Source organism: Anolis carolinensis, unplaced genomic scaffold, assembly GCF_035594765.1.
Source record: "Anolis carolinensis isolate JA03-04 unplaced genomic scaffold, rAnoCar3.1.pri scaffold_12, whole genome shotgun sequence".
Classification (NCBI taxonomy): Eukaryota; Metazoa; Chordata; class Lepidosauria; order Squamata; family Dactyloidae; genus Anolis; species Anolis carolinensis.
In genome coordinates, this window is record NW_026943823.1 from 11,319,341 (window position 1) to 11,333,254 (window position 13,914).

The 13,914-nt window shown below is 43.8% G+C and overlaps 1 protein-coding gene across 11 annotated transcripts in view; it reads right to left on the reverse strand.

Moving 5' to 3' along the window:
* Positions 1-6,243: 6,243 nt before the first annotated feature.
* tenm1 (teneurin transmembrane protein 1) overlaps positions 6,244-13,914 on the reverse strand; it is a 365,598-nt gene continuing 357,927 nt past the window's right edge. For all 11 annotated transcript variants that reach the window (XM_062963661.1, XM_062963659.1, XM_062963658.1 and 8 more), the window contains 2 exons: positions 13,435-13,577; positions 6,244-13,072 (listed from right to left, as the gene is read on the reverse strand). In XM_062963661.1, the coding sequence (XP_062819731.1) occupies positions 12,314-13,072; positions 13,435-13,577 (902 nt within the window). In that variant the 3' untranslated portion in view covers positions 6,244-12,313. The remainder of the gene's footprint in view (positions 13,073-13,434; positions 13,578-13,914) is intronic.

Here is a 13,914-nt window from a genome sequence, read left to right on the forward strand (position 1 = left end):
TCCTATTCATTCTTTCCACTTTTCCAGAAGATTGGGGTCTATATGCACAATGTAACTTCCATTTTATGCCCAAAATTCTACATAATCCTTGCACGGCCTGTTGAATATATGCTGGGCCATTATCTGATCCAATTTCCAAGGGTATGCCAAATCTGGGAATAACATCTTTCATTAGAGCTCTTGAAACCTCCACAGCCTTCTCAGTCTTTGTAGGGTACGCCTCTACCCATCCTGTGTATGTGTCCACGAACACCAGTAAATATTTGTATCCTTTGTATGGGGGCATTTCTGTAAAGTCAGTGACTAAAGCTTCAAAGGGTACCCCACCCACATGTTGGACCCCTGGTGGCTTGAGGGGTCCTTCTCTGGGGTTATTTTTGATACATGTCCAGCATCTTCGGGCTGCTGCTGCCGTTAGGCTATGTAATCCATCGATATACAACTGTCGTCCTAGCAGATTTGCCAATGCCATTTTTCCTAAATGTGTGTTTTGGTGCATGTGTTGGACTAAGTGCCATGCCAAGTCATTAGGGACGTAGACACGGGCGTCTGGCATCACTATGAGTTCTCCTGACCACTGACCCTTCTCCTTTAAGGCCCATTCTTCTTCCTCTGGTGTATATGTAACGTTATGTTCAGTTAATTCTACCTGTAGGGCCATTACCTGATGTTCAATATGGGGCAGCCTAGCTGCCTCTTTGGCTGCCAGATTAGCCTGCCTATTTCCTTGCACTACGGGATCGTCTCCACGTTGGTGCCCTTTACAATGCATCACAGCCACCTGCCTTGGATTCCAAACCGCCTCCAGGAGATCCACAATCTCTCCGGCATGTTTCACGCACTTTCCTCCAGACGTGAGGAGCCCGCGCTCCTTGTACAGTGCTCCGTGTGCGTGGAGGGTAGTGAAGGCATATTTTGAGTCTGTGTAGATGTTAACCCGCTTTCCGCTTGACAATTCCAACGCTCGGGTCAGGGCAATCAATTCGGCCTTCTGGGCAGAAGTCCCCGGGGGCAGTGACCCTGCTTCCAGCGTCTCTCCCCCCCACCGGACCACCGCATAACCTGAGTGTCTTTGACTATTTTCCATAAAGGAGCTTCCATCTGTGAACAGGGTGTCATCCACCTTCGTCAGTGGCACATCCTTCAAGTCCGGTCGACTGGAGAATACCTCGTCCATCACCTGGGCACACTGATGGATCATGGTGTCTCCTGGAGTCGGGAGCAGGGTGGCCGGATTCAGAGTGGAGCAAGTCTCCAGGGTCACCAGTGGGTTGTCACACAGCAATCCCTCGTATTTCATTAACCTCTCACTTGTGAGCCAGCGCAGTCCCTTAGTGTCTAACAGTGCCTTAATGCTATGGGGCACCTTAACTGTCAGTGGCTGTCCTAGGGTCAATTTATTCGCTTCTTTGATTAAATCTACTGATGCTGCCACAGCCCTCAGGCAAGGTGGCAATCCACGAGCCACTGTGTCCAATTGCTTTGACAAGTAGGCGACCGGCCTTTGCCATGAACCTAGTGGTTGGGTCAATACTCCAACCGCTGTTCCTTCCCGCTCTGCAGCGAACAGAGTGAATGGTTTTTCCAAATCGGGCAGTCCTAATGCTGGAGATGACATCAATGCTTCTTTTAATGCCTTAAATGCCTGTTGACATTCTTCTGTCCACTCAAACGGATCTTCTCTTCCACCTCTCGTAGCCTGGTATCGTACATGCCATGGCCACTGTATTTCTTCAGTAAAAATCCTAACTTGAAACAGTCTCCATTCCTCTTCCATAGGAAATGATATTTCCATTTGTCCATTCTTCATGAACTGGAGTTGTGCTTGTAATTTTGATAAAATGTCCCTTCCCAACAAAGGGACTGGGCAGTCTGGAAGATATAACATCTTATGCTTGACCTGATGTCCGGCCAGATTGCAGGTGCGTTCCTTGATGAAGGGGCACTTCTGGGTCTTCCCAGACACCCCTATTACTTTCGTAGTTTCCCGAGTTGGTGGACTAATTTTTGTATTTACTACTGATTTTTCGGCACCCGTGTCCACTAAAAAGTCCAATTGTTGGTCTCCGATTTCAAGTGTGACCATCGGCTCCCCGGGGTCCAACAAAACAAGAGCCTGGCTTCCTCATTCCTCTCCTTCATCCATATCTTCCCATTCTTCTTCCATCACAACTGCTGCAGCTATCACCTCTCTCGCAGGAAAAGGTACGTAGTTTCCACGTCCTCTTCCCCTTCCTGGGTTTCTTCCTCTCTCAGGCCTTCCTCTTCCTCTCGGTCCTTCCTGACTTCCTTCTTTTCCTTCTGGGCATTCACCTTTCCAGTGTCCAAACTTCTTACATTTAGCACATTGGTCTCGACCTAACCTCCGAGGGGGCCCTCTTCTTCCTCCTTGTCCCCCTCTGGCATATCCTCCTCTTCCTCTCTGTCCACTTGCACTCTGTTCCATCATGGTAACTAATGCTTGGTATCCCTGCTTCTTCTTCCTGTCCTTCTTCTCCTCTTCTACCTGGTCCCTTGCCATATAAACCTGATCTGCGAGTGCCAACAATTCATTCATAGTCTTTCCTAGAAATCCTGGTTGCTTTTGAATCTTTCTCCGGATTTCAGGAGCCGCCTGACTGATAAAAGACTGTTGAATCGCCCTCCTACCGTTTTCATCCTCCAAATTATACGGGCTATACTTTCTGTATGCTGCCTCCAGCCTTTCCAAAAAGGCTGTTGGTGACTCAGATTTTTCCTGTACCACTCCCTGAATTTTTATAATGTTGACGGGTCGCGGCGGGCCCCTCTTTACCGCTTCTACCAATATACGCTGGAATCCTTTCAGTCTCTGCAAATGTCCTTGTTGCACGGTGTCCCACAGGAAACCTCTGTGCTCCCCACTCGGCTGCATCACCATCTTGTGGGGCCCCAACCTGGGCTATGGCTACCCCATTATTCAACACTGCTCTTCTCTCTTCTGATGTGAACAACATATTCAACAATTGTCTGCAATCTTGCCAGGTGGGATTATGGGTTGCCATAATCCCTTCCAATAGCCTAGCCATAGCTTGGGGTTCTTCACTATAAGGTGGAGTATTATTCTTCCAATTCAGAATATCACTACTACTGAAAGGCACTGCCTGGTATGTTTGGACTATCTCATTCCTGTTGTTCATCACAGGCACCGTCCTCAAGGGCATCTGGAGGGCCGGTCCGGTCGGTGAATCACTGGGCCACACCGGAGCCCCATGTCTCCGAGTTTGTGCCGGAGAAGCATCACTGGGCATCCGTTGTGACTTCTTCTTTTCCTTTGTTTCCTCCTGATATTTTTCTAGGCTAGGATAGTGTTTTTTGGCCGCTTCGGTTGACTCTGGAGAGTAGTGTGGGGGTCCCGTTCCTAGTGTAGGTGCACCGGGGACTGTTCCCTGGGGTGGGGACGGTGGCAAGGGTGGCGGCAATAATTCCTGTTGTCTGGCCTGTACACTCAACTGTAAATCTGGGTAGTCCTCCTCGTTGGATTGGAAAACTTCCTTCTTTTTCCCTTCCTTCTTCACCACCATACATTTGCCATTCTTGCACTGTCGAACCCAACCTGGATCTTCTCTAACTACCCGTTCCCAGGTAGCAATATAGACCCACTGGTTCGGATGATTCACAGCACAATATTCTTCCACTGTTCGGATCAGTTTCAGATCTTACGTCCCTTCTCCTCGCCAACCTAACCCAAACTCTGGCCATTCTCCCTGACACAAATTCCTCAGTCTATAATCTCTCAGGTCCCTTGGATTGCCTGCTACGGCTCGGGTGGCAAAAGAGCCAAAATTATCTAAGATGCATTGTAAGGGAGTGGAACTCTTTGAGTTTTTCCCTCCCATCCTGCCTAATAGAGGGGACTGCCTTGGCCTGGGCACCCGGACACTCAACGGTATGCGTCAGGAATCACAAGACAGAGCCCCTTTCTACCTCCCTGGGAACCTTTGTGTGTCCCTCCCGGCGCCAGTGTTCCCTAGTGTCTTACTTGACCACTATACTTGCCAGATTTCTGTAGACGTCGGACCAACCTTCGCCCCTGGACTTTTCCCTGGATCCTTTTCCTCCTGGCTGGTTTCTATGGAACCTCGCTGGTGTTGCAGCTCCCTCTGTCGGTCAGCGTTGGCTGCAGAGACAAACACCGCAGCCGGTCTTAGGATGTTCAGGGGCCCCTTCCTCATCTCACGGTAGTTGTCTCCGGCCCCCGCCGCCGAGTCGGGGCCGTCCCGTCAACGGGATCCGCCTCCACCTCCCTGGCCCGTCTTACAGGATATCACGTCGGGGTCACCAGAAAATGTAGCGGAACCTTTGTGCTACGGTCCTTGCAAGCGCAGTGGGAGGAATTGAAGACGGACAACTGGAGTCTTTCCAAAGAAAAACAGTTTATTGGCAAGCGGCCGCTGGGGTTCCCCCTAGCACAACAAGGTGCTTTCCAAAGGGAGAACCCCCAGCGGTGGGCTGAGTAAATATTTATACAAATTACAGGGTTCGGGTTATGCCCGCCCACAAGCAAATTCATTGGCTTAGAGTTGTGACGCGGCTCGACTTGCATCCAATCAGCGCTGACCAGCGGCCCGGGCGCACTCTTTCTGTGTCGTGTTCACAATCACTCAGAGCGCCTGCGTGCGCACGCGCAGTTTGTCTATTCTTAGCTTTCATTTCTTCAGAAACACGTGATTTCCCAGAAATCACATGTTTCTGTGAGCTTATGCATCCGGCTCGCTAGCCGTCGCCATCTCTGCCCATATATGGCATTTCCTGGGGTTCTTTAACCTCCCGCCTCACCTAAGCTGATCTCGCAAGGCTAGCTGCATATTGTGTTTTAAATCACTTACAAGTGGTGTTTGCTTGTGCCCATTTGTGATAAGCATCCTCTTGCTCGCTGTTGGTGGTCCAGGCTTGTTTACTGGTTGAGCAACTTCCAAAAGGACTGATATGGACAGCACATGTTGAGGTTGGAAATACAGTGGGACCTCAGTATCTGCTGGGTTTGGTTCCAGGACCCTCACGGATACCAAAATCCATGGATGCTGAAGTCCAATTATACACAATAGCGTAGGGAAGTGGTGATCCTTATATAAAATGTCAACCTCAAGGCTTGCTAGTTGGTGTAAAATAATTACAGTTTCAATGCTATGCTGATCTGTTTCAGTGAGTATATTAAACTCCATTTTGACAGTAGCCGATATCTTTCCATTGCCTACATGGTTCACGGAGTTTTGATATTTGTATCATTCTAGAAATGCTAAAACTGCAGCATTAAGTGCCCAAGGCCAACAAGGCTGGATCTACACTGTCATATAATCCAGTTTCTGAATCCAGATTGCTTTGAATTAGATTATGAGTCAATAATGCCATATAATCCAGTTCAAAGCAGATAACCTAGATTCAGAAACTGGATTGTATGGAAGAGTAGATGGGGCTTAAATTGAGTATCCTTTTTCTGAAACGCTTTAGATATTTTTGTCCTTTGGATTTTTTTTATATCAGTATTTAGTGTACCCAGTGAGGTATCTTGGAGATGGAACCCAGTCCTAAACATATGCTTCATATAGACCTTAGATATCTAGCCCGAAGGCAATTTATACATAATATTTTTAATAATTTTGTGCATAAAACAAAGTGACTGTACATTGAACCATCAAGAAGCAAAGGTGTCACCATCTCAGCCACCCAGATGGACAAATTGGGAGCATTTTGGATTTCTGTATGCGGGATAATAAACCTGTATTAAAACAAAATAATCCTGATTTTGGAGAATTTCGGATTTTGAAATATTTCAGATTTCCAAATCCTTCATAAGAGATGCTTGACCTATATCTATAAAAAGGAAAATGCATTTTTAAAATCACAAAATACAACCACAATTTTTTATCGTGTCAGAAGTGACTTGAGAACATACTGCAAGTCGCTTCTGGTGTGACAGAATTGGCTGTCTGCAGAGATGTTGTCCAGGGGATGCCCAGATGTGTTACCGTCCTACTGGGAGGCTTCTCTCATGTCCCCAAAAGTTAGAGCTGACAGACAGGAGCTCATCCTGTCTCGCGGATTCGAACTGGCAACCTTCAGGTCAGCAACCCAACTTTCAGATCAGCAGTTCAGCCAGCACAAGGATTTAATCCATTGTGCCACCATGATTCCTACCACAACCACAACGAATGGCAACACATTCTTATTTCTGTATCTTCAATAACTGAGCCAGACTTCAGTAAGCACAAAAAGCCACTCGGGTTAATTCTTTGCAACTTTATTTTTTAAAAATGAAATATTCAAAGTACTTTGTCTTCCAAATGTCAACACATCATATATTAACGTATCCTATTTACAGCAGATTGTTGTAATGGTTTTGGTAGAAAATACATGCTTCTGGGCTGAAAACCAGAGCAAAATGCAACAAACCATCTCACTGCAGCCGTTGAACACAAACCTGTACAGCCTCCAGCTCATGTTTGGAGCAGAAATACAAAACCAGAATCTATTGTTTCCTAGCAACAAGGATCAGGCCATTAATATACTACAATTTTCGGTTAAGATTAGAAATGTTGTTGTTAGATAAGATTGGTAAATCTTGGTATACACTGTAAACATCATTACTTTTCATGAGAAATTAAAATTAAAAGGAAAGAACGACTAGTCATTGACATAACACTGTACGCTCGGCTCTGCTTTGTGTTTAGGAAAGTTTCCATTGTCTGTCATGGAACTTCATCAGACGTCTGAAATATTGTCAAGGACACACTTGGATATAGTAATGTTTATAGAGGCTAAAGTTCACCACTAAATCTAAGAAAAGATTGTAAACGGCAAACACATTCTCTTCCACAGATAGTGTAAAGTGGCAAGGACGAAGAAAAAACCCCCAATGAAACTTCATTGATCCGGAGTATTTATCATTTTCACTTAAGGTCTGTATAAGACACCATGTTGTATATTGGAATGGGAAATTATAAGAGTGCAGATGATTGAACATGAATACTTAATACATTTGATAATATGTGCGATTTTATACTGAAATACTCATACTCTATAGCTCAGATGTTCAAGATACAAGAAATGAGAACCAATGGATTCAAATTGCAAGAAATCCCACCTAAACATTAGGGTTTCTCGATTGTAAGATCTGTTTAAAATTGCCCCAGCATTGCATTGAAGGGTGATGGACACTCTGTCTTTGGTGGCCATTAAACAATGGTTGGATGGGCATCATTCAGGAATGCTTTAATTGTGTATTCCTGCATGGTGGAGTGGGTTTGGACTGGATGGGCCTTCCAACTTGAAGCCTTATCTTATGAGCTTCTTTACCGCTATAGTTGTGTTATCTGCAAAATGCTATTCCATTGCAATGGCTTTGTTTCCCACTGCAGCCTCAGAACCATTATAGATTTGCAATGTCCATTTAAATTAAAGCCATATCACACAGTATTTTGGCCTGTCGGCTTGCTGCTTCCTTCAAAACATTATCTCAATTCCTTTGCATTGTTTGGTATACGTAGACAGATTGCCCCCCCATATAAGACACCATGGCGTTATATTGTTGTAGCGCTACTATCCCATTTTATAGCACTTTAATACTGTGTTTCCCCGGAACTTTATTTCGATCTCAGAAAAGGGGAGAGGGCTGGCTGGGGCACATAGTTTGCAATACCATCCAAACTCATTTGACCCATTCTACGAAGGATAGGGCTGAATGCTGCCTTCTGAGAGCCACCACTGTTCGAATCATCAAAGCACGCCTGTTAGACCACCCTGACCACCCAAAATCAGGATAAAAGTGCAATCGAACTATTGCACAGGAAATCATTGCATGGTGTAAGTCAGGGAAAGAGTGGAATTATGCTTGCCACTGGCCATTGTAGTTCCAAATCCCACTTTTCCTTCGCTCCCTTCTTACCTTGCTAATGTGTATAAAGTGGCAAGTGTTCATCTTGCCATGGATGGACCTAGGAGGGCACAGTGGATCTTGGTTTCATCACCTATAATGTGGGCTGAGCTCCAAGCAATTCAAAAGAAACCCCAGTAGTCCTCTCTACTGGATATGTTGCAGATTGAACTTAAGTAACATTCTTCCTCTGTCCCCAATGCCATAGGACACTTTCAATGCTCTTTTTCACGTCAAAGAGATAGACTGGATATACTTTCTTTCTGTGTTACACTTTAAAAGCATGAGAGCACCGTGCTGTCTGGTTTTGGCTCTCCCAATGTTCTGTTTTCTGTCCCTGTGACATCTATTATTTGCCATCTCTTGTCTCCATCTCTGTTTTCTCAAACATATGCTTTATAGTGCTACCTTTCCTCCAAGTTCTTATTTCACAGTGCATTGCCAGCTGCATTCTCACTTCCCTCCAGCCACCCCAGTTTTGCTTCTCTTTTTTCTAAAAACTCCCTGCACCAAACATTTCTTGTCATCACTTTCCTTTCCTTGGCACACACAAAACCATCTTTTCTTTCAGCTGGTGGAAAAAATAACAAAACTAATGTGAAAACATTCTGCAGAAGTTGGAATAGTTGTTCGCGTTCCATGACGCTGCCTCATTCACCCACAGCTAGAGGACGAGGTTCCTTGGTCACCATAACCACGCAAAAATCTCTTAATACATCCCAATATAATATTAAGTCTAATTGAGTCTGACTCTTGGAGGTGGTGCTCATCTCAATTTCTAAGTTGAAGAGCCGGCGTTGTCCATAAATGACTCCAAGGTCACGTGGCTGGCATGACTGCATGGAGTGGTGTTACCTTCTCGCCGGAACAGTATCTATTGATCTACTCACATGTCTACTTGCATGTTTTCGAACTGTTAGGTTGGCAGAAGCTGGGGATAACAATAAGAGCTCACCCCATCCCACAGATTTGAACCACTGACCTTCCGGTCAGCAAGTTCTGTAGTTTACCAGTTTAAACCGCTGCGCCACCGCGGCCACCAAATCCCAATTTAGAGGCTCTTATTTAATTGCAAGTTAGGGCGATCCTTTTGAGATCTTCTCTTTGGGTCATTACTCTTTTGTGCAAAATTATAGAAGAAGGGATGGAGAAAGGAAAATTAGCTATTAAATGCATTGACAAATACAAAATATTACAAGCTATGCAAGTAAAAGAAGGCCAGCAATTTGGTCTTCATGTGATTCTGCAGAAAGCCACAACAGTAGAGAGTGATTCTGAGCAGAATGTGTGCCATTCTTATGACATTTTCATACCCGTCGTTTGCTCCTCTCCCAATAAATTTAAAATTTCTGCGTTGATTGTATTTGCTGTCCTAGATGGTTCATGTTCCAATGAGCTCATTTTTCATGTTATTTATTTCCCTGCTAATCCTATGCCCAACAATCCCTACCAAACATATTCCGGTGATCCTATTCATCCTCTGGTACATTTCAAGGGGAAACATGTAACTCCTTTCACTTGATGAGCTTTTGGCATAACAACAAAAATGACAACATTCAAGGCAGCGTTAAAAACCCTCTGTGGACAGTTGTATAAAGTGCATTCTCTGCATATAATACAAATACAACTGTAAGGAACTCAAGGCACAAGCTAACATAATATGTATTACATACTCGAAATGCACACGTCAAGCAAAGAACTATTTCGTAAGAGATTCTAAACACTTCTTTCTTCGGGGACTTTAAAGCTTTGGGAAAAGGAGACCTCAATCCACAAAAATCTGATAATTGCTCAAACCATAAGCAAAGTTTAGTGTGGACATCTTAGATCAGTGGTAAAATACATCATCAATGCACTTCTTATATAAATAAAGTGATTATCTAAGATTTTAAAAGTGCAAATATTAAGGACCTGAAATTCCATATCCAGGTCTTTCCGCTTTTCATAGGGAGTGGTCATTGGATTAGAAGTACTAATAGAGAAATAGATATGGATGCCTGAATTTGATCACATTATTGGGATCAGTATAAATGTGACATCTCCTTTGGGCCATGCATCTCTTGGTTATTCTGTCTCCAGTGTCCCAGAGACACTCTGTTAGCCTAGATGGCTAACAGGCAACAAGAGCAGGAGAACTGAAATACCATTGTTATTGGCAGGTTCAGATCTGATTTTGATTATCTTCCTCATCTTTGACTATTGTATGCTCCATGTGTCTTCAGCTGAAGGAAACATTGGCTAGAAGAACATTCTCATTGCACATAGTATATGCTTGGGGCACTGCAGGCAACTTTAACTTCATCCAGCAGGGACTTGAAAGATGTCCTCCAAATCCCATCATCTTTCTTCCCTGGGTATGTCAGATGGGGCTGATGGGAACTGCAGTCAACAACATTGAGAGGGCCAGATGTTCCACATCAGTGCTCTACCATTTATGTTACAAAAATTCATTCATTCATTCATTCATTCATTCATTCATGCATGCATACATGGGGCCAATTCATACACCCAAGTTGAATGGATTTAGCTTATGTTTGTCTTAGGGATGGTAAATCTAATTTTTTTTCTTGATTTGATCTTTAATTTGTGTCTTAATGTCTCCTTTAATTTGGACTAAGAATAGCATTTCTGAACATTTATTTCTGAACAGGCATGCACCCATTCATTTTGATCGTCACCCTTTCATTTCAGAGTAGCGCAACCAAAAATGTTATCCACTCTGCTTCTGTACTGAAACAAGAATCACACGCTCTGGTGATTGATGTTGATGTGAATGGATCATGTCTTAGTATGCTTAATACCTGGGACCCATGTTTTTTTCTAGCAGAAAAGTCTAAAACGCTATGGGTAAGGGGTATTTTGACCTTCCGGATACTTTGAACATCATCTTCCATAGCCTCATCTCCATGGCCATTCTGGCTGGAGCCTCTGGGATAGAGATCCAAGACATTCAGAAAACCAGACCTCCACCATCCCTGCATTCATTTCATTTGTTGTGGCTACTGAGTGCCTTAAAGACATTTCCAACTTATGGCAACCCTAAGGGGAATTGATCAAGGGTTTTTCTTGGCAAATTTTGTTTCAATTACCAAACTGTTTCCATTACAAACTGGTAATGGGATGATAAGCTAGTGATAGATCAACACCATTTTTATGAACACATTCTACACATTTGGAAAATATGGAGAAGAAATGTGAGAAAATCACATAGTAGCCACACAGTGGTGTAGACTGTTGGCTTCCATCACAGAGGGATAATGAATTTGTTCTAGGTTTTAGTCCAAACTTTAAAAGATCAGACTACAATGCAGAGTGGATTCACCTCCCCTCCCACAATGAGGGACTCTACCCACCAACACTGCTTCCATGACCCAAAAGATGACACCATCCTAAATGGGAAACCCCGTAACCAGTCATTTGTTCTTGGCCAGGTATTACGGTCAAGCTTTGAGACATCAGCTTTGGTAACCTTGCAAGGTGAATGAATGATTGAAGATGTCACTCGCCTGCTCATGCTTTCCCATTTAAAATGCTTTTGTGTTGGCAAGTGGAAGGCCAACTCCCATCCTCCTGTATAGTTTGCCCCTTTCAATTGCAAAACTATTCATTCTAAAATATAGTTATTAGAGTAGTGGTGTCACAATTCCCAAGTGAAGATTATAGTAGTCTTTGGGGTAAAAGGTTCTTTCTTTCTTTGGACTTTAATTTCCCAAATCTCCCAAGCAGCACAATCATGGTTATGGTAGTTGGAGGATTCTAGGAGCTGCAGTCCACAAACAACTCCATCCTGCTCTGGATTAAGTAGCTGGTTTCTTTTTTTTGGTGGCATAGAAGGGAAAATGAGATATAGGTTCCCAGAAATCTCATGGAAATTATCGCTTTCTGCAGACTGCTTGGTGATGGGTTGTGTTGTACATCAAGAGAACATGGGCACCGACGCAACCACAAACATGTTACATGTAAGCTATTAAAATCAATCAACGGGGTCCTGAAGAAGGGAAGGGAGAGCACATGGATGCTGCAATCCTATACTCATTTCCCTGGGAGTAAGCCCCATTGGACTTAGCGGGATTGATTGCCGGGTAGACATGGATAGGATTGCACCGTAAATACTTTGCCCATGTGAACCATTTCTGAATGAAGATCAACATGGGGAATGCTGCTTCCAAATGTTGAATGCAGCCCCCTCAAACTAGAAATCCTCACCATCTCCCCAAGAGTTTAAACAAACTATATTAAAATACCATCTTCTGTCACATTTAAAGGCAGTTGGATATGTTTTCCCCATCTATATTTATATATACACAGAGTTCTGATCTAGAAAAACCAATACAATAAACCTTTACGTAATGTTTTTGTTTTGTTAAAAACAGGCAGTCTTTGGTGATGCAAAGGCAGAGATTGAGTGTTTTTGTTTGTTTGTTACCTCCTGCCTATTTCGCTCTGTCTCATAAAGTGAATATTGTTGGCACTGTCAGAAAGTTCCAGATACTGCTCTACAGATAAAACAAAATATCCATCGTAGCCTTGTACTTTTCCTGTGCTCAAGAGCTGCTGTTTTTCCCCTTCTGTCCAAGCCCTAATACCTTCTTCTCCGTCTTGGAGCCGCCGCTGTTCCCTAGTCCAAGCCTGAGCCACAGCTCTCTGCCTGGCGATCTCCAAGACATGGTTCTTTTCTTCTTCGACAGTCGTCCCGTACCGAACGTTGAAGCACAAAGAACCATGTTGAAGCTGGATGTCAGCAAACCGTCTAGTCCTCCCGTTGATGACGGAAGTCATTTGAGACACAGTGACATTGACGCCATTCTCCAAAATCCGCCGTCCCCCCGTGTTGCCGATAACGGCCAGGTCCTCTTCCAGAGAGCCCAGCTTGATGAAGTAGTGCGTGTCTCGCCCATCGATTGTAAAGTGCAAGTCTTCCAGGTAGTGGGCGTTGTTGAGGATGGCGGCAATGCGCCGGCTGTCTTCGTTGGCCACCCCAATGACGTCAGCTGTCACCAAGCCATCCTTGATGGCAAATTTGATGCCTTTCCCAAATACCGAGGGAACGGCAGCAAATCTGGGTTGTTTGGATCGCTCCACACATCTCCCGTCACTGTACTTGGGGGTCATGGGCAGCTGGTCCAAGGAAATAAAGTTCTTGAGTTGCTTTTGTAGTTCACACTGAATGCCAAGTACAGTCTGGAAAGGAGGAAAGAAACCACATAGAAAGTAAATATTTTTATATTGCTGTTACAGAACAACAATATAGTTCCTTCATAATAGAATGGATTGAAGCTTGTTGGTAGGATACATGGGGATGTATGTGTTGGAAATAGTAACCTTCTAGTGTTCAGTGCTTTCTAAATTTTTGTGTTTCATGTTGTTTTAGGTTCTTTAATTATTAATATCACTATTAGTAGCTTAGCAGTAATTGTTTCAACTAGTAAACCAGAAGATAAAGCAAAATATAAGGCAAATAAATATATTGCTGCTGTTGTTCTGGCAAGTAATATGCCACATTATTCTTTTTGAGAAAAGCATAAATGGTTATTTGTGCGAACCTTTCCTGGATCCCATTCCTGGGTCTTTGTTTGCAGTTGCACCAGTTCGTATGTTGTTTCTAAAGCATCCACCTCTGGTTTGGGGAATCCAGGAAGTACATTATGGAGTTGAAACCCAAACAATTCAAGCCAACTTCCGATGTCTAGAAGTAAAAAAAGAAAGAAAAAAGAATACAATTAATATGTTGAACACTAGAAGCATGGGATAACCATATCAAATATATTGCCTGGGATCCTAGATCAGCTATTTAGCTAAGTTGACTTAACAAAGAAGCATCTTCTGGCCTCATCTTCAATCCAAATGCTTTATTGGGAAACAGCTTCTGCGAGCAACAGAGATCTGTTCTCCTTGTGATCGGGGCAGAGCTGACTGGGATTTCCATTCCTCCTGTCAAATATGATCTTCAACATGACACACCGAAGCAAGATCCCTGTTATAATTCCATCTTATTTTGGCGATTGCTGGTGGGAAGGTCATGG